The sequence below is a fragment of the Anopheles arabiensis genome, chromosome 2 (assembly GCF_016920715.1).
Source record: "Anopheles arabiensis isolate DONGOLA chromosome 2, AaraD3, whole genome shotgun sequence".
Classification (NCBI taxonomy): domain Eukaryota; kingdom Metazoa; phylum Arthropoda; class Insecta; order Diptera; family Culicidae; genus Anopheles; species Anopheles arabiensis.
In genome coordinates this window covers 83,391,385-83,412,290 of record NC_053517.1, presented here as the reverse complement: position 1 = coordinate 83,412,290, position 20,906 = coordinate 83,391,385, and the positions used below count along the sequence as shown (strand labels likewise).

General features: G+C 43.8%; 2 protein-coding genes across 15 annotated transcripts in view; one reads left to right on the top strand and one right to left on the bottom strand.

Annotated features, from left to right (window-relative positions):
- LOC120896515 (tyrosine-protein kinase receptor torso) overlaps window positions 1–16,890 on the bottom strand; it is a 36,335-nt gene extending 19,445 nt beyond the window's left edge. Inside the window, exons 1-5 of one of the 14 annotated variants that reach the window (XM_040300744.1) lie at window positions 16,687–16,890; window positions 15,440–15,475; window positions 14,596–14,855; window positions 1,692–2,369; window positions 892–1,518 (exon numbers count right to left, since the gene is read on the bottom strand). In XM_040300744.1, the coding sequence (XP_040156678.1) occupies window positions 892–1,518; window positions 1,692–1,913 (849 nt within the window). In that variant the 5' untranslated portion in view covers window positions 1,914–2,369; window positions 14,596–14,855; window positions 15,440–15,475; window positions 16,687–16,890. Of the gene's footprint in view, window positions 1–891; window positions 1,519–1,691; window positions 2,370–14,595; window positions 14,856–15,439; window positions 15,476–15,907; window positions 16,176–16,206; window positions 16,293–16,364; window positions 16,558–16,622 lie in introns of those variants that run through there. The other 13 variants (XM_040300772.1, XM_040300720.1, XM_040300698.1 and 10 more) reach the window with 13 other exon arrangements.
- Window positions 5,723–8,291, top strand: LOC120894480 (odorant receptor Or2-like). The gene is made up of 6 exons (XM_040297083.1): window positions 5,723–5,805; window positions 5,882–6,263; window positions 6,433–6,746; window positions 6,821–7,025; window positions 7,111–7,266; window positions 7,379–8,291. The coding sequence occupies exons 1-6, from the start codon at window positions 5,723–5,725 to the stop codon at window positions 7,430–7,432; spliced, it is 1,194 nt and encodes a 397-aa protein (XP_040153017.1). The 3' UTR covers window positions 7,433–8,291.
- Window positions 16,891–20,906: the final 4,016 nt, after the last annotated feature.

Below are 20,906 nucleotides of genomic sequence, written 5' to 3'. Positions count from 1 at the left end.
CTACATCAAAGTGTCCTAACGATTGTCCTAAGTGGCCTGAATCGTTGTTGAACCCATAAGTAACATCCAAACGCGAGTTAGATTCAAAGCACTTGCCTAGAAATGTAATTCTACTAACGAATTGGCCTTGCCAAGGCATTTCCGAGTAAAACATACGCAGCTATCGGGAAATGTAATCATACAGAAGTTCAATAAGACTAATGCGCTGATAGCTATTGGGAAAAACCCCACTTATGAACCATGCTCATGAAAAGGCCTGTGTGGGCTGTGTGCAACGGGATGGATTCACCAAACGTTTAACACAATGTCAATGCATATGCCACAAACTCATAGTAAATCGTAAGATTACAATTTGAAATAATAATGCGAATAAAAAGGATGTTTTTAACCTTTCCTCACATGTTTTGCCACTTCTTCACTGCACCTTTGCACAGACAAAGATGGTCGTTTTTTCGAAAAAATGGAACAAAAAACGGCCTTCATTTAATTGTTCGATATGTGTCACCCTCCACTACACGTGTTTAAACTTGCACGATATGATGCGCTGATACATTGTTTACATTGGAATATTATCCCGAAAATAGCCACAACGTGGAATAAAGCTGCATCATCCCCTTCCTGCTTTGCGAACTTGTAGCAACCCAGAATCCATTACAGCTCATGCATAAGTTAAGCATCTTGCTAAAATGTCATCCCAGTTCAGCATCACCTTCCGACAGCTACAGACAGGTAGGTCACGCTATCCGATTCATACTAAATGACTCATCAAGCCACCAGGACACGTTTTCCCACCGTATGCGGGGAATCTCGTGCAACTGCCAATCGCTTGGGCACCGGTCCAGCAGGTGCAGTGTGCAGGTTTACAATGCAGGATTAATTAACTACACTCACCATATAGACTATTCGGTCGCCGAGCTCCTGTTCGCTGTCCTGCACCTTCACCAGATAGATCGGTACCGGCGACCGGGTACGGTCCTGTTCCGCCGCTAGCGCTCGCTGGTAGTGCTCCCGATCCGGCTGAACCTTGACCGCGACGTCGTCTGCATCATCATCCTCATCAGCGGCTGCATCACCCAAACCGTGCAGTGTTGGGCCATCGATTTTTCCGGCCGTCGGCTGAAGCAGATTGGTGCGCGTGCCGCTGGAAGCTTTCTGGCGTTCGGTTAGCTGCCCGGCAGGAAGTGGCCCGTCCGCCCCGATTGCACGCCTGCTGCGGGCCGGTGCCGCCGATTCGAGCGATTCGGCCGACGCGCTTCGGTCCCGCAGTGCATTTAATTGGTTCTGATTTCCCCCGGGTGCGCTAAGCTTCGGTGTGAGTTTGCTGTCCTGATGGTGGTGGTTGCCACCGACGCCACTGCCCGCCTCCAAGGCGGTTGGTTTGATCTCGATGATCAGATTGGTGCTGTCGCGGCAGATGAGATTAATGCGTAGCGATGGATCCTGGCGCTGTACCAGCGGGCGCCACGCGGACAGTGGGCGTGTGTCCTCCGAGCAGCGCTTGTAGCAGTAGCCGATGGTCTGGCGGACACAGGCAGCAATGCCGATAATGACACGCCAGCAGCAGTTGCAGCGAGTAAAACGGAGAGAAGAAGAGAGAGAGAGAAATAAAATTAAAAAAAAAGTACACAGAATAATCAGCCGATAAATAAGGACGTGTTTCATAAGACTGTTTCTGCAAGCTGGACCCTTACCTTGAGCTCCTCCGCACTGGGGACGGTTGTACCGGTGGCGTTACGGTCGATCGGCCCGCCCGGCTCCGTTCCGGCCATGCACGCGGCCGTACAAGCGCCGATCCGGTACAGCTCCTGGTCCTCCTGCTCGTTGTGCAGCAGCAGCTTGTCGCAGTTGATGTTGTTCGAGAAGAAGATGGTAATGCACAGGACCTGCACGTACTTCAAAACGATCACGTGCATATTGATGATGCAATGGACACCGCTCGAACCGGGAGGGAAGGCAAATCGATTCCACCACCCACAGTCGGTCAGCTGGCGTAACAGGTGGTGCCCACGAGCACTTATCGAGCCTTGATGAAGCACGGGACTGTCCCTCCGTCCCTGATTAGTCTGGTCTGGTGTACTTTAAAATGCTCTTCTTTTCCTTCTCCTCTTTATCTCTTTCGCTCTGCTGTTGTTCTGTTCGCTTCCTCGCTACGATGGCCCTCAGTCTCCCTGGCCAGCGACAGGATCGGTCACCGTTTGGGCGTCCTGCGGTCGCAATGAGATCCTTCCGCCGATGCAATCTTGGCACATTGCTTGAGCTATTATGGTTGCCGTTGCTCCGCTGCTGCTCGCCGTTTCAATGCCCCTGGAAGCCAAATGCGCACGGGTGCCGGTTGACTTCGCAAATGTGACCGGGAGGGAGGTTTGGATCTGGAACGACAAAACATAGTAGAGCGGGAAATGCTAAATTAGCTGTTGCGGAATTGGATTGTTTGTAACCAAAAGAGAGGAAATGAGGAGATTTTTGTCACGTCATAAGCACAAACATAGGAATCAGTATGCAGGTTAGATGTTGTAAAATTCATCTCAAATTTCACTTCAATAGTAGCGGAATTGGAAAAGTTGGTTTCCAGTGAAATGCCACTTCTCTGCGTTGTTCAACCACAACCAAACCGCACAATTGTGCACTAAAGTGCAGTTTCCGAAAGCAATGTTCTACACAACGATTAGAATTCTATGTATTGTAGCAGCAGGTTTTGGTCGCACGGTGTGAAACAATTCATTTAACCACAATCATTGCTATGACGGCACCTAATTGCATTCAAAATTCTACCCGTGCGCAAAGAAAATGCCCTGTTTTGCCTTAACAATTTGAATGGTTTGTACATCCTTAAAGCGCAAATAAAGATAGCATGTTCAACTTCAGCAAAGTTTGGAGTTGTGTGATAATATTCAGTTTTGTTCATCAATAGGTAGTTCAGGGCGTATATTTAACATATTTCTTGCCATCTTGGAGAGATTACGATAATCGTAGCATAATGATAAATTCCCATTAAACCATTTGGAACATTAGTTGGCACTAATGTAAATTAACTTCAAACGTTTGCTATTACAATAGGATTTAAATTTCATTTAAGGCCACAAAACCTCTTTGGTGTTTTTCTCTTACCTTCTCTTTATCTATGTACCTACTCAGTAAACTGGTAAAATTCGAAGCTGTTTCAACAAAAAACTGTTCACATTGTAGCACAAAAACGAACGAAAGGACGAAACGTGTATCCTGTTAAATCGCTCCAATCGGGATACGTCAATTGCAATTTAAAAATGTGATTAAAAATAATTTAATTCACTTTTCCATACATTACAAAGGCTATGCTGCTCGTGAGTTATTTCGTTTGATTACGTTCCGCTCAAACATCAGCGTAAATCGAATATCCAGGCATGCTCAATATTGCGTTTTTCACCCAAAATATGTATTTTAAATGGATGAATGCAAATTACAAATATGTTGTTATATACCACAACAGTACTGGAAGTGTTAACTGCGGTGCGTTTTGTGTGTGCTATTTCTGTTGAGCGCAAGTAAGAATAGGCATCCGAAACCCGAAACCTCGCCAAGGATATGCAGCTCATGTTAGTGATGTTCAATCGAAAAACGTAAACGCAAAAAAAAAAACAAACCCAAATCTATGTTGGGTGACTATCTAGAATGACAAACACGATAAATTCCATTCAATTTTCTCCTTTGTGGATGATGTGTATGTTTACGGCTCTAGGATGCATGTAATTCAAAAACGAATATGTTTTGTCAGTTACTAGTGGATGACGGTACAAGTGGAAAATAAAGCAAATATTAAAATCACTCTCAAACGATCAGCATTTTCATCATCATCGGAGCATCGGAATAGTTAACATTTCCCAGAAGAAAAAAAAAACACGATTTACAGGAAAAGAGAACATACGACACAGAAATTACTGATGATTAAGTTAACTAATTGAATTGATCGTTATTGCACAAGTGCTGTTCAACCAAATCTGTTATCAGGCTTTATGGGTCGAAACAGATATTCGTTCAAAACAACTAGTGTCTATGCCTTCCTCTTAAAGACAATAATGTTTGGCAGACGTTTGCTCCATGTTGTCAATTAAGAAGCAGAACTACAGGCTGTTCCCGAGATACACGGTACCTCTTATTCGCGGATTCGGAGATACGCGGTTTTCTAAATTTGACAATACTTTGAGCAAATTGTACTGATTTGACACATCCGCTGTAAATTGCCAACTAATTTCCGTTTTTATCGAATGTTAAAAACTATTTCAAAAGATTTAAAACTGCTATATTCAGTCAGAATCATTTCAAATAATTCATAAAGTGACTAAAACCGCCCCCTACTTGCAAAATTACACGAAAATTAGTGATATTTTAGCTGGAAATCACGAGATTCGACTTACGTGGAAATTCGGGATACGCGGTATTTTGCGGCCGTTTTCGGTCCCCATTAACCGTGTATTTCGGGGACCACCCGTACCTGCAAAAGCGCACTTTTTCGTTAAAAATTGATATGTTTTGAAGTTACCAAACATAGAACAAGTTGTATTTGCTGGAGCGAAATTGTAAACAGAGAAAAGGAAAGCCTTAAAATGATACATCTTCTTCTTCTTCTTCTTCTTCTTCTTCTTCTTCTTCTTCTTCTTCTTCTTCTTCTTCTTCTTCTTCTTCTTCTTCTTCTTCTTCTTCTTCTTCTTCTTCTTCTTCTTCTTCTTCTTCTTCTTCTTCTTCTTCTTCTTCTTCTTTTTCTTCTTCTTCTTCTTCTTCTTCTTCTTCTTCTTTTTCTTCTTCTTCTTCTTCTTCTTCTTCTTCTTCTTCTTATTTATGCTCCTGCGAGAAAGGGTTGATCCACCTTTGTTCTATCAGACGTCGGTTCGATTTCGCATACCCGGAGGATTATTTTCTCGGAGGCAAAATAATGAGACAAGCATGTAAGAAACAAGTGGCAACAGCTGTCATCAAAACGCTGCCAATAGTACTCTCCTAGTACTCTCCTAGTATTTTCGTAGTAAATGTAGTAAAAAAAAACTACACATTTCTATGCTTCCATGCTACCTCTAAACACTGCTTAAGTGCAATTAGGTTGCAAAATCAATGTTGCTGCATGTTTTGAAATTCCTCCGTGGCGTGCGTCCCGCGTGCCTTGTACTCTCTCTATATAATTTACTGAAATTGTTAAAACACTACTCCAACGTATGGCATCGTCAGCAATCAAAAGAATTCCACCCAAAACTTCCCGTACGTTACATCCGTTGCCATCGTGTATTGCTCGTTTAATAATTGTCACAAGCGCGACACATACATGTCGAAACGCTTATTACGCACAGTCGCGTGTAGCGTGTCGCCATTTTTACAGCGATGCAAATTTCCCACACGGCTGTGCAAAGTCAAATCCAAACCCCGGGCACGGGTATAATTGCTTCCGCGGCAGAAGATATATATTTATTACGCCACCGGTACTGCCTTTAAATCTGTGCGCCTAATTGAGCAGCAACTACGTGCGCCATCTTTGCACCGTTGATTGACGGTACCGCGGAACCGATAAATACCGTGTACCGCCGTCCTGGCGAAATGCTTAATTAATAAAGTGAATCCGAGTGTGAGTGTGTGCAAGAATGCAAGGATTCGAGCGAGGATAAAAACGCACGGATATGATGGGGCTTTCCAGAACGATTCCTGGCCAGTGCTACACAACATATCCTTCGCGCGAGCGAGTTTAGTGAGGCGTGCAAATATGGAATACCTTTACCGATGGATCCTACGCGACGACACCTTTGCCGAGGAGGTGTACATCAAGTACAACTTTACCAAACTAAGGTTTTTGAACAGACGGAGCGGTGTGGGAGAGGGGTGTTATAATCGGTTCTACTAATCTCCCACCCACTGGCACCAGAACGCTCGGCATTTACAAGGACGCATCGAAGACGCGGCTAGCCCGCCGGGCCGGATTCTACGCGCTCGAGCTCTTCTTTCTGCTGCAGCTCGGCACCATCGTGTGGGATTTGGCCACCGTGCTGGGCGACATCGGGCTGTTCGGGGACGACATGTGCATCCTGGCGGGGTTGCTGCTAACGCTGGCGAAAAAGTGGCACAGCGTGCTGTACATTGACGAGCTGTGGGAGTGCGTCGAGCAGATGCAGACGTACCACGAGCACTACTTGCTGCAGGGCGAATGGTTTGTGCGGCGCATGAGACACCAGAACTTGCAAGAGCGGATGTTGCAGGATGCATCCAAGCTGCTCGCCACGCTGCTCGCCAGCTGTCTGATGGTGAACGTAAGGATTTATGACATTTTTGTGTTAAGAATTCACTATTTTTGAAGATGCTGTGACATGTCCTGAGAAAAAAAAAAACCAATGATATTTATGCTTTTTAGTACAAGGTTCTTTAAGAGCTGTCTCTCAGGTCTGCGGCTCATTTTTTATTCAACCCAATGTTCTTTAGGCACTCTTTTCCAACGGCGAAACGCTTATCCTGCGTGCCATCTATCCCTTCAGCACGGCCACCACGGTTGGCTACGGGTGTGTGTTCGTCTGTCAGGCCTTTCTGATCGTCTACGTACTGTACAGCATGGTGCTGATCGATTGTATCGGCGCGCAAGCGCTCAGCCAGATGGCGCTACTGTTCTGCATGCAGCGCAAACAGTTCGAGCTGATCGGGGCCGATCTTCAGCTGCCCCCCGAGGGCCCCCTCCACGGAGACCGGTCGATACGGGACCAGCTGTACAGTGCGATAGCTTCACACCAGCAGTTGCTGTCGTAAGTATTGGTAAGGCCCGTATGAGTTTGGCACTCTTTTCTACCCCGAAGCGCCCTCTCCTTTTCACTGGCAGCTTTTGCAATCGCTTAAAGCGCCTGTACGAACCAAACATTATGGCCCAGTTTGTGTGCAGCATGCTCATCATCTGTCTGACCGCGTTCGAGCTGATGTTTGCCAAGGGCGACCCGATGCAGATGGTGCGCTTCGGTGCGTACATGCTGGCCGGCTTCTATCAGGTCTTTGTGTGGAGCTTCTTCGGCAACCGTGTCACCAATATGGTAAGTAGCGGGTGACAAACAAACGAAGAAAGAATCCATTCAAAAAAGTATCTTTTGCCACGGATTTGACTATCCTGCACTGCAGTCAACAGGCATCAGCGATGCAACGATCAGCTGCAACTGGATCGTGCTGGCGGACGGGCTGAAGAAGGACCTTCGCTTCACGACCATGCGCTCCCAGAAGCCGTTCGTCATCGACGTGTACTGGCTGTTTCCGCTGACGTACGAAACGTTCATCGCGGTTTGTGTTCCCCGAGGGCTTACGCGAAAGCAAAATAGTTTTTCTGAAGATTGTTTTTTTTTGTTCGTTTCTTTCTCCAACACTCCTACATACTATTATTTCACACTTGCAGATACTTAGCCGGTCCTATTCGATATTTACGCTGCTTCGTACGATGATTGAGTGAACCGGCACGGACGCCAAAGGGCAGCAAAGCTGTGTGGGGAGCAAAGATTGTTATTTTTGCCCCCGGGGTCGTGTTTGTTTGTGGAACAACAACAATAACAACCGACAAGGAGAAATTTAAACCGCATCGGCGCGTGTATTGCGCGCTATTGTAGCATGCCTTCGCTATGCTTCATGCCCGCACGTTGAAACCGATCACCGAGTATGAGTTGCGTTGAAAAGTAATGGAACGGAGCAGAATCCTTAGTAATTATTTCTTGCGAAAAATGTGTTAATGCTGTTTTGCTGGAGAGAAATACGAATAGCGAACTTGTGTAGGTTTAGAAAAAGAGGGATTTTCCCCAAGAAAACACAAATATTGAACAGTAAACGGTTCAGTTTTTCGCCTTTGTTAGATATCAGTTTTGTTTCTGTTTGATATGTATTCCATTCATTCGATTATTCGTCCTCCGTTTCAAATACCGGACTACCGAATGGGAGCTAGATTTAAATTGAATTTAAAACTCAACCAACGAAGCTCTAAACGTCGACAAAGTGTCAAACAAAAAACCGACCATAAATACACCTTCGCGATAGCTTAAATCAACATACCCCTTTGTGACTCGTGTGCATATACACTCTGCCAGGAACACACTGCACACTGCCACTCCTGTTGTTGCTGCTACCTGAGCGTTGTGCAGCGTGCAAACTTTCTTCACCATTACAGCGGGCAATAAAATGGGTTGAAATAGTTTTTAATTTGTTTCCTCTTCGATTCCTCCACCGTTCTACGTGACATCGGAAGAACTGGCAAGGAGCAGATGACTCCATCGTCGCATCTTTGTATCGCAAAAGCGTTACGCAAAAGCACAACGGCAGAAGGTGACAATGGTCGGAGCATAGGGGGATGGGAAACGTTCTGACCCCGTTTTCATCTTTCACACTCTTCAATGCGATGCCCGGCAAATTGTTGTTCAATGGCAGTTATGGGCAAATTCGTCCCAGATTGCTCACCAGCCGTGAGCCTTTCGCTGCTATATTTACTGTTTGGTAGTTGGCATATATACTTTGCACGGTGGGGCTTTCCTTTTCTGTCCGGAATGGTGTCAATGCTACTGTTAACTACTGTGCATTGTAGTGTCGTGTTCTAAACATAGAAGATTTTCATGTTTTTATGTGTTTTTGATTTGACGGCAATCGTTTATATAATATGATTTTTTAATATCTTTTTATATCATTTTGTTGTTTTTTTCTGTAAATACGACAATGTTAGGGAGACTTCGGTTAAAATGAATTTCATATCCAAAAGTATGCAATTTTATTTGCAATTATACATTTGTTAGCAATAGCTCATTGTGCTCATTGTCCTAATATTTTTTCTGATGCTGAAATCGCTCGCGTATGACCAGAAATCAATGCCAAGAAAATTTCACTGTTGAAATACATTATAATAATTTAAAAAATATCAAGTGGTCTCAATAATAAGCAACTTTTTAGTTTAAAAAAATAAATTATTTTAAAAATATATTTTTCATTGAAACGTCCTCAATTTGCACAAAAAGCTTTTTCATGGCCATTTTTCTATTTGTCTTGTAAATTATGAATTGGTTTATCTACACATCAACATGGCTGACACATTTTGGATACACAAATCAACAATCTTATGCATTGAAATGGATTCCATTGACTTAAGATCAAGAGGACCTTCCTGATTACAAGTTCAGTCGATTTGTAGTGCTGTATGTGTGGCTAAGATAGTTTTAAACTGCACATAGCTTTAGCAAGCACTTGTACAAACTAACAAGTTTTAAGACTCTCCACGTACAGGTAGTGTCCGAGATACGCGGATCCTGGTATATGCAAATTTACACGATCGTGGGTTTCTGAATTTGACAGTTCTTTGCACAAATTTTATTGATTTAATACAATATCAGTTAATAGCAACATGATTAAAAAAAAAACAAAAATTGTTTAGAATTTTAATAATAACCACCCACTGCAAGCAAAAGGAAAAGAAACTTAAATATATAATGGCTGAAAACCGCTTCGTCACAATTTGCGTTAATAGCGTATCTCAGATACCGCCTGTATAGTTTGTTCCATGTTCCCTTCATTCAAGACTTAATAAGCATTTAATAAGATCAGTTGATCTTGATGTCCCAATCTCAAATAACGAGTCTTAAAACACTCATGTTTAAGAATACGTTTACTTTATGGTTAAATCCAGGCATCTTATAAGTCTGATAAGACAGTCTTATAATCACCTTCAGAACGTTTTAAAGGTTTAACAACCTTAAAGACTGTTAAGCATCTTCAAAATACATTCAAAAACTATGTGGCTTCTATTATAGTTTTAACAGACAGTCTTATAATCGCCTTCAGAACGTCTTGAAGTTTTAACAACTTCAAAGCTGTTAAGCCTCTTCAAAATACACGTTAAAACTATAAGGCTTTGTACACTCACGGTAAAGCATTCTTTAGACATGTTTAAGTGTAAATGCTATAGGAAATGTTTCTTGGGGAAGCGTTAATTTAAATTTTAATTAATAAATTACTGCGTCGTAATAGGATAAAGTATTCGAAAGTTATAATCGTCGAAAGTCGCTGGCCTGGTTGCATGGAATACATACTGAAATAAATTACTCTGAAAATAAATTTAAAAAATACTTCAATAATGTTCAAGGATTGAATATTGTGGTTTACATACATAAACCATGTTACAAGCGATTGTGATTCCTAGTACAGGAGCAATAAGCAATCTAAATCGATAGGACTAGTCCGGATAGCCGGTTGCCTGGAATAGGGTTAATCTTTCTCAATCATAGCCATTCTTTATCTAGCTTTATCATGTGAAACAATGGAACGGTAGCTCTGTACTTTTTCCGACCTTTTGAAAGCGCCACATCTTTTGTTGCACACTATAATTAAATAAATACAGATTCATTGAACCATCTAAGACACGTGATCATGTGAGTGGTGTACGTGAAACTCAACGTCTTCTAGCACAACTCGTAACATTAATTTTAATAACATTTTGCACAATCATCACTGCACTATCACCCATTGTTACAATCTGTACCGCATTATACCGAAAATGGGTACAAACTAACGGGCGCCTCCATCGATACAATTTGCACCGGTTCGTTGGGCTGGAGTGGATGCAACAACGGATGCACAGAGTGCGTGTTATTACGTAGCTCAACCGCATTGCCAGTATCATCAGCATCATCATCACCATCATGACGATGAATGAAGGAAACATGCTTAATCCTATCAATGAAAATCGGATTACGTTTCGTAGTTCGTTTCACTCGTGTGCTCATTTAAAGGTACCAGGCAGTGGATTGACTTGAACGATGACTGTACTGTGAAAACTGCATCAAATGTTTCGATTTAAGTTGCTCCGACAACAGAAAGTGTCTATCATTTAAATGCCCTTTACACTCTTGAATAAAAAGGAAAAAAGGTACAATTCTGTGCAAAACACTTTCACACATACGTTTATGCTCCACATACATCCCCACTGCAAAGCATTGTGGTTTATGTCACACAACCCTTCTCTACCCCATTCACCCTCTTGAGGCAAATCAGACGCATGGTCACAGTTCGATTGATACGCACTATAGAGTTACAAAGCGGCAAACGGAACAAAAGTGCCGTTTTGCTCACTTTCTACCACACACATTCCATCTTTTTTTCCGACCCAAACATGCATATGACATTGTCCGATGGGACTACGTCTTGGACATTTTTGCATACACTATACGGCTGGCAATGTTTATCAGGGCTGTTCCTTCCATTAATTGGTACGCTTCAATTGTGCTGCTGTTGCTGGATCGGATCCAGAAAAGGACCTTGCTTGATAGCAGCAAAAAAAAAAATAAAATAGAAAAACAAACGAACAAACAAACAAAACCAGAATGAGGATCCAAAGAATGAAGTGTTTCGTGCTTTCGTCTGCGTTGATGAACGTTTAGAAAGGAAAAACGATTTGTTTGTGTCGTCGGTCAATCGTCAGTGAGGCGTAATAGCTCGTTGCAGCAACAACAGCAGCAGTAGCGCACTGCCATTGAGGCCATCCGGTAGCCTTGCCGATGCTGGAGCGATAAACATCCCACCTCTAGGAGTGCCTCGTAGAAAAAAGAAGTTGTGGTGCGTACCAGCCATTAATATTGATGCAACCGCTCCACGGCGCACTGTGCTGTGCTGTGAATGTAAAATTTTGACCACCAGTTTAGGGGGGGGGTGTGCTTTTTGGGAGTTGTACCTCTTGGTATCTCCCGCAATCGCCACGCGCGCCTAGAACGATGTTGCACTTTTCTCCCACTGCCGGCACGCTTGAAATTAAGCGACCAGTGGGGAATTTCGCATCGCAGCATGTTTGTAATGGCAATTAGAATTTCCCGGAACACAACAGGGCCTGTGATTGGAATTGCAAAATCGCGGCTCATTAACTCAGCTCCAGCAGCAACCAACGGAGCAAAAGGTGTGAGCATAATTTATTGTGCAATGTGGCAGAAGATGAAGGGAGGCACTATATTTGCCCCGTGCCCCAAAAGCGAGTTTCTTTTCTGGGTGGCCGTTGTGAGCCGGAGATAGCAAGGGTTTGTGTTGTTGCATTTCAACAATTTCGCGTTTGATCACCAGTGGTCTGACTGGACTCTCCGGTGTGTTGGGCTGGTTGTGACAGGTCTAAAAAGTCCAGAACGGCAGTGTTATGTTTTTTTTTAAATGATATTGGCTAATTGCTCTACCAACAGGAACAGAACTTTAGTAAAGCAGCGTAGCTCGTTGTTGAAGGTACAGACAGCGGGAGGAGCTAATTTATTAATAAAGCAAAACGCTTGTCAATCATTCGGCAAGCGAACGCGTTTAGTGACTTGGCTGCTCACACGTCAAGCTGGTGTCTGTGTGTGCCACCGTTCCGGGCAACCGAAGGCAACCCTAGTCATGCGGAATGAGCAACAGCATCACTAATGCATTACCATCTCTGCCGGCTAAAAATGGCAAACAACGGACGCGAGTTCCATGTGGTAGAAAACTTAAGCTTAACTTCCGTCTCTTTTGCCTATTTGCTCATTCACGTTCCCTGAAAACAGTTGCACAGATGCTCCACTTGCAACACATATCGTTCTATTCTGTATTTAAAATGAAATTTGCACGATATCCAACGATACTGTGAGGAGGTGTTTTACATACACCAACTATCTATCTGGGCAACACATTTTACTCTATTGGAATTTATTTGCAAACGTATGTGACGTCATATGACGTCTGTTTTCAATTAGACGCTTAGTTAATTCAGATCAGTTTTATGTAACTGGCCTCATCTTCCCAGTGAATTGTATTTTTGAAATCAACATACTATCGTCCATTCCATGCCTGATGTAATAAAGTGCAGCAAGCAGAATTCTTTGTTGACAAAATATTATCAATAAAACCAACATTTGATTGAAACTATGAACTATGTTTTGGAATATATTCTTTTTGAGCATTGATAAGACTACAAAACAATGTTTTTTTCGCTTGTAATTGCAGAGAAGCGTACACATTATGTTACTCTTAACTGGAAGGCGGAAAATAATAACTAATAAAAAACAAACGTCAATTGCTAGGTAAAGGTGGATGGAAAACTCTCAGGGCCTGGTGCTACCACCGAAGGTCTCCTATTGAACTTGGCGCTAGAGAGGGCCATCCATGACTCCAGGGAGAAGACTACGGGAACCATCTTCTATAAGTCAACCCAGATCTTGGCATACGCTGATGATATAGACATCATTGGTCTGTGGCTCTTCCAAGTAGCAGAAGCCTACCAAGGGATCGAGCAGGCGACAGAGAACCTTGGATTACGATGCAAAGACCAAAATGATGGTGGCAACATTAGCGGCCCTTCCAATAAATAATCAGAACCAACGTAGGCTTGACGGCTCTGTACGTGAACGCACTTTTGAAGTCGTCCCACAATTCACCTATCTGGGATCAAAGGTCAGCAACGACAATAGCATGAAAGCTGAGCTGCGCGCAAGGATGCTGGCTGCCAACCGGTCTTTCTACAGCCTGAAAAATCAGTTCACCTCAAAGAATCTGTCGCGACGGACGAAGCTGCGACTATATAGCACCTATATAGTATCGGTACTCACATACGCCTCCGAGACATGGACACTGTCCAAAGCTGACGAAACTCTCTTTGCCGCGTTCGAGAGGAAGATGCTCAGAAGGATACTTGGCCCCGTATGTGTGAAAGGACAATGGAGTTATAACGACAAGCTATACGAGATGAATGTTTGAGATGTCATTAGTCTTCTACCATATCCTGTTTACTCTCTCTAATATCCTTGCTTATCCAGCATTCTCTGACAATCCTGCCGCTAAAAGGTTTAAAGTTCTATCCTGCTCAACAAGATCTTACTAAACAGCAAGAGATAAATGTTCTGGATCCCATTCCTATTTTACCACATAGAGTTTTCAATATTCAAGGGTCTATATTATCCAGGATTTTCCTATCAATATCCTCATTACTTGTTGGTAGCTGAAACATTGAAAAAAAAAAAAAACAGATTGTAGTACCTGATCCTAAATTGATCGTCATACGCTATCATCATAGCGAAACATATTGGACAACATTTATGTTCTAGATTGAGGATGTTCTGAATAATAAGTTCGATGTTGTCTCTAGCGCCTGATCTCAAGCACGTTACTTGAGCCAATGATATATGTAGATCTCCAGATATATCTTAACGGAGTGACCCGGTGGTCTATTTGATAAAAGCGTTGGATCCTCTCGAACCAGACAATCCTCTCGATGCCCAAAACTGACTATTTTTGGCTGCGTTATACTAAAAAAAATCTCACTATTCTGTTCACGTCTGCGGAACCTACCATATTGATGAGTCAAAAATAATAATAATACTAAGATGAAAAAAAGATCAGATCGCTAGATACATCGGACATGGTTTCAGAGTATGCGTTAAATCCATCTACATCACGCATATGACATTGAAAACCCCATTGTAACATATGTAAGGCAAGATCTGGCAAAGATCTGACAACTGTGTTTGATATCGATCACGAAGGAAATTGGAATAAACACACACACAAACCTCGAGATACTGTTTATAGCGGAACAGGGATGTTAATACTACACAAAAATCTGGCATTTAACAATGGTGTGTGAAAAAGTCTTACCTTCGACCGGGGGTTGTTGGATATAGCAAAAGGGTAGGTATATCGCTCTGCTTCCCTGGCGCAAAAGCTTTTCGTCACCGTTCGCAGGCAATCAAGATGCACTACACCATCCACACGGGGGACCGCACACACTCACATACACACACACACACATACAAGAACCCATCCGCGTCCACGATCTAGAATTCCAATTTCGTAAAGGTTACACTCAATTTGCGATTTGATTTTGATGCCCGGGCAGAGTTTGCTGTCACACTACGCTGGCCGGGGGCCGAACACAAAATAGAAGAAATTGAAAACAACTACACAAAAAAAAAACAAAAAAAAAAAACAAAAAAACAACGGCCACAGCGCACTACCACTGGTGGCGGGTGGGCTGGTGTGACACACGATGAGTTTTCGATTTCGATTTGATTATATTAACCCGCGCGGGTCCCGCGCCACTAACACTCTCTCTCTCTCTGTTAGGGAAGGGAACGGTGGTTTTGGTGGCGCTTGCTAGCGACGACGACAGTGGGCCTACGAGGAGTGAATGTGCCGAACTGCGCACACCGGTGGGAAGAATGTTAATTACGCACAGGCCAACTACCACTACCAACCACTACTGTCACCGTCTCCCGCGTCTAAGCTCATTTGGGAGTTTGGGACGGTTCTGTTTTGATTCTCGTTAAAGCTTAGGTGCGCGGACGCTCCGTTGTACGGGGTTTCAGCGGTGACACGGGGTGACGACGACAAACATTCAGCAAACACACACACACACGCACACACTTTACAACAACATATGTATACACACACACACACAGGCTCGCACACGCGCCCCGGTAGAACGCGGTTGGAAGATTACCACTGTTTCAATGCACCCTTCCCATCCCATCGGTCCCTGTTCAAGGCGAAAGAAAATGGTGGAAAATTACACAAAAACAAGGATTGGTGCTATTATTTCTAAATCGGTTTAAAACTCGGAGGCAAAACAACTGAATCACGGCCCGGCTGTACATCGATCGAGTACAGCGTGGCCCGCAGGGGATGGGGATCGGTCCATCGGTTGGAATGGCAGGCCCGTGTGCAGGCCAATCAATTTATGCATCAATTTACAATCTCGCACACATCGAAGTAGGGGCGAGATGGCGCCGTTTACACAGATTTTACCCAACCACACCAACACCAGCGATCGATGCGTGATGCGTATCGAGATCATCAGTGCAGATGTACGCACTTGTACGCACCGGAGCCCGATCGGTTTCGAATGGGTTTGACACTATATTGGTATCACTACGGCATAGCTCGGTCGGCCACGCACGCACGCACCTACACGATCGCCCGGTGAAGCTTTCGCTTGCAGCTGCTTCTTCGTTATCGCTGCTGCCGCACAAAAGTAATCGACACGCCTAACCTTTCACACCTTACGCGCGCGTTACACCACTCTTTTTATAGTAAACAAGTTGTAAAACATTCCGCTGAGACGGTGCAACCAGAACAACGAGGTGTCGCACTGCAATGCACACACACAGACATGACGATCGACAGGAAACGGTGGACACACTGGCGGGCAACGCAATTATATGCAGTTCGGCGCGCCTGGGGACACAAAAACACCCGAACAAGATGTACCGCCAGGAGAGATGTTTCACACCACCGCAGATGGACTCGATCGGAGTGTGATCGGGGCGAACGTTTCAGAAGCTTTGAGCTTTTGTTGAGCGATTTGCTCAGAGCCGGCGGCACCAGAAGGAGAATACAAATGGCGGCGGTGGCGGCGGTTCACTTACTTTCGGTACCTTGATTTGGATGCGGCTCCTGGTACGCTAATGTGAAGCAAACCGCCGGGTACACAGAGTGACGATTCGATAGTTACGTTGTTTCGTTGTCTTTACAGAGGCGTTCGACCGACAACGACGACGACCTCGGACTTTTTAGCTTTACCGTTTGTCAAACCCGTACCGGTGTACCCCGCAGGTCGAAAAGTGAATTTTAACTATCACACCACACACACACACACACACACACACACACACACACACACGTACTCTTTGATTTTAACGACCCTTCTCGCCACCCCGGCTCGATGTGTTTCCGGCGCCCTTTTTGTACCTTGATTGCTACCGGACACTCTAAAACGAGGTCTAGACGAGTTCTGTTCCGAGGCGTAACCGTTTGTCGCTGCCCCCGAAAGAAAGACGGGTTTGAATATTGCGACGGCGACACACACGGCGAGACAAGCCAGTAAAGCGCACAGTACACGCGCGCGCACACGTATCCGAGCGAGAGAGCGAGGCCGTTGATGCTTTCTCGACAGCACACTATCAACTGATGATAGTGGGATACCCGATGGATAAATGTATGGCGGCCCGCGTGCCCCGAAATCTCGCTCGTACTGTGTAGCACTGTTTGCCGCACACCGCGGTTGCTCAGGCGCCCATCAAAGCAACCATATCGGTTCGTGTTTTCGTGCTCCAGAGCATGACGGACGGGGGGGCAGTGTTGAGTTGAGCGAGGGCTATCCTGTTCCTGCAGAAGTTTCGTGATGCTTTTTTTTTAAATGGAAATTATTGAATAGTTTTCCATTCTTCTTTAGTCTTCCTCTCACCCGCTGGTGAGTGGGAGGATTTGAATGAGTTCAAGCGGCTGCTCGTGTTCGGTGCATCGCGTTTCCATGGTGCCTAGAGATGTACCGATCCTTAGCGAAAGGATGCGAGCGAAACCGAGAGTGAAAATAGGGGTTTGGTTGCATTCGTGTTTACAATTTATGACAGCCAGAAAGAGCAAGAGTGTCAGTGACAGGCAGAGAGGGAACATTGCATTGAGAAGAAAATGGGAAATGCAGCTTTCTCAATAACGGCATTCATGCGTTGACCATGCTGCGTGTGTGTGTGTGTGTATTATGAATGAGCGTAGTATTTTTCCCCGACTTATCCACCCCGGTCGCTGGTTCACGTGGGCTAGGTCGTGTCCGTGTGGGTAGCGGACCTTTGGCGCGCTACCGAAGGCACGACTGCTAGCCACGATAGGCAAACTGTGTGCAACAGTTGTGAGCCGGGCTCAACAACAGAAATGTTTTCCCGTTGCTGGTTGTCGCTCTTCATTCATGGGTGGTATTCGGGTGGTGGGATTGGCTATTCATGGTGCATAATGAAACATTCTGGAAATGAAAAACAAACTTTTTGCCTACTTATCCTGTTAAAAATGAGGAGGAAGGATGGACGGTTCATTATTTGCTGAACGCTTGATGAAAGATACTTTGCAGGAAGTTGTGCAATCGAGGAACTGAATTCACACAACAGCAATTGTATCATGGTTGTATTAAAATGTTGCCTTTCATTGTCGAGTTCAATATTACAAGTATTTCTTCCTAAACACTTGAGAAATGTAAAATTTGACCTTTTCTCATTAATTGGTGCTACAACCGTAGATGTTCTTCTACTAAAACATTTCTAGCTCTAGATCTGACCTCCTACAGGCTTGGTTATTAATGACTCTTCACTGTACGAGACTTGAATCCATGAAGGGCATGCCATACCAAACGATGACTAGTACATCACGATACCGGACTTATCTGCTATGGGCTTTGACCACTATAAGTTAATATTGAGCTCAGTGAGCTTGGTGAGCTTATGGCAGAGGCGGTGGCAAGGCTGCAAGTAAGGTGATAAAAATAGGTCCCATAAGCCCGGCAACATTGCGTAGGATGTGATACCACAGTAAAAAAAGCTTGTTTAGACGCTCTTAAAATATTGTGGGCTGCAATCGCTAAAGTGATTTATTGTTCAGAGCTTTCCAGGGAAACGTTGAAGAGCGGGAAAACTATCAAACAAATGTTACAGTAAAAAAACTAAAGCAAACTATTAAACAAACTTACGTGGAACGTGTCAAGGTGAAGGGTAATTAATTTTATCATTACACCAGTAGTAAACTATTTCAATTTCCATCGCCTCTTCTAGGAAAAGATTGATAAAGAATTCTATGTGGGATATGAAATGGACCCATCTGGTAGAGTCCAGCTTGGTTTCGTTTGCTAGACAAACCCATATTTAAACTATATTCATTAAAACAAGGATTTTTATTTCGATTGAACATGATATAATTAATGTGCAGACTAAAACCCCCTTTTAGGGAAAAATGTATCATATGCAGTCACAGTTCATATTAGTTATTTATTTTATTATTTTATTTTCCAGTATGATTTCGCATTAATATGAGCAATCTGTAATGTTTATAAAAAGTCTCCGACAATCCGAAAAATAGTTCATTTTGATTTAAGTTGCTAGCATATTATGAAATTTACTTTACATAAGTCTCCTAACTTTTTTAAACTCTGCTAGCAATATTTTGTTAAACTTTTCCTAATCATAGAATTGTTTAATCATGTCCAGTTAAATTTCAAACGATTAATTTAGAATAAATTATTGTTGGTCCATTGACAGTGCAACACTTGACCCATGGTGAGTAAACAGGATGCAAGTTTGTTTGCAAGATGCAGCATACAACAAGTTGTGCACGACACAGGCCTGCATGCAACCGAATTTGGAATGTTCTTTTTTCGTTTTTCTTTATGTATCATTTATTGATCATAACATACATTGATTAAATGCCATTATGTCTCAGAATCAATCTTTTTATTTGAATTTATTAAAAACTGAAGTATTTTTTAAACATAAAATAATGATATGTTTAAAGATGTATTATATCGTACTGTGTGACTTATTGCATTTATTGCACTAGAACGGTACAGAACAGAGCAGAGTGGCACAACAGCTTAGATTGAAAAAAAAAATCAAATTAATCATCATTTCAAGTTAATTCAATTGAGCCCAATCTGAGTCATATCAATACTGTCATGCTTGTACAGCGATAGCCACACGGAGAACGGAACTGCCGGGCGCGTAATGATAGCCCTGCTGCTGCCAAAGTGTACCCACTGGGAACGAGGAAGTGCATCACGTTGCCTCCCCAGTGCCACGAACACTATCAATCTGACGGACCTTCCTCTACCGCGAGTCATTGACACAGGCGCAATTAGACTGCCGCCAGCCAGCTTAGCTTCTAAAACTAGAACTTCTACAACACTGCAGAACCCTTAGAATGAGCTCACTCGCTTGCGCAGTAAGCCAGTCCGCGCGTTTGCAGTTTGCACTCCTGGAACCGGTTTTATCGCAATGTGTCAGAAGTGCAGCTGGCAGCAAACGGTTAGAAAAAGCTTTGCCGCTTTGCCATGGGCAACCAGTGATCGTTAGGAAGCGTGAGATGAGAACAGACTCTAACCCATCCCGCCAACGATCACAATGAACTTGAACTCGACTCGACTGTCAGGCTTACCTTTACGGCCGGTAGGTTCCTGTTCACCTTTCTGCGTCGGCGAGCGGCGGCAAAACTGCACCACGGCTCGTTGCACACGTTTTCACCATTTCACACGCGGGTTTTGTGAGTGTTCAACGGGCAAATGGCTATCAAAACAAACAGTGTGGATCGTGGTGGTGGTGGTGGTGGTGGTAGATTGGAGCATAAAATTTGCTGCCTTGTTTATCAGGCATCACATTATCAGTATGTGGTTTGGTGTGCTGGTTGAAGTGTGAAATAGAGGCCGGTAGCTATTTCGGAAATTATTTGTAACCTAACCAGCTTACTCGCCTTGGATAAGAGGCATCTTTGCGATGCACCGATGAGCGCCATTTTTTTGTAAAAATGTATAAATATTCCATCCCACAAGTCAACGGGGTGAGAAATAATGTATTGCAAATTATTCCAACCATTACTATTATACAGCTTTATTACGCAAGCTTCCACTCAAAGCTTCCACTGCACCAGGCGCCAGCGGGAATCTATTAGAATCTTTCCGCTTAAAGATCCCACTCTCCACAACAATCTCCAAGTCGTCGATGGGAGATGTTTTTTATTTCGCCGTAACTCTCCACCACAAAAAAATCAGGCAATTAAGCGAGTGCAAACAGCAATAAAACAATGTATGCACAAAAGTTGCAGTGTTTAAGTTTGCTGTGTGCCCCTTTGCGTCACAGGTTTGCACCGCAACTGTACAGAACTGTTCAAAATTAAAAATCGTGCACACGCACGGGGAACGTTCTTGCCGATCGTCGCAGTATGCCATATTGTCCTTTCACAATTCACAGCAAGCACTCAAGGCTCAACGGGAACGGCTGCTGGCAGTGAAGGAATGCAAGTTGCATTTCCTGCTCGTCCGTTCTATCCCGAAAGCGGTTGTCCTTTGAGGCACGAGCACGGGAAAAGGCAATTGCCTTCGCTGCTTCCTCGTTTTTGTTTTCTCGACCCAGTTTGAAGCTGATAACTTCCACAAACCC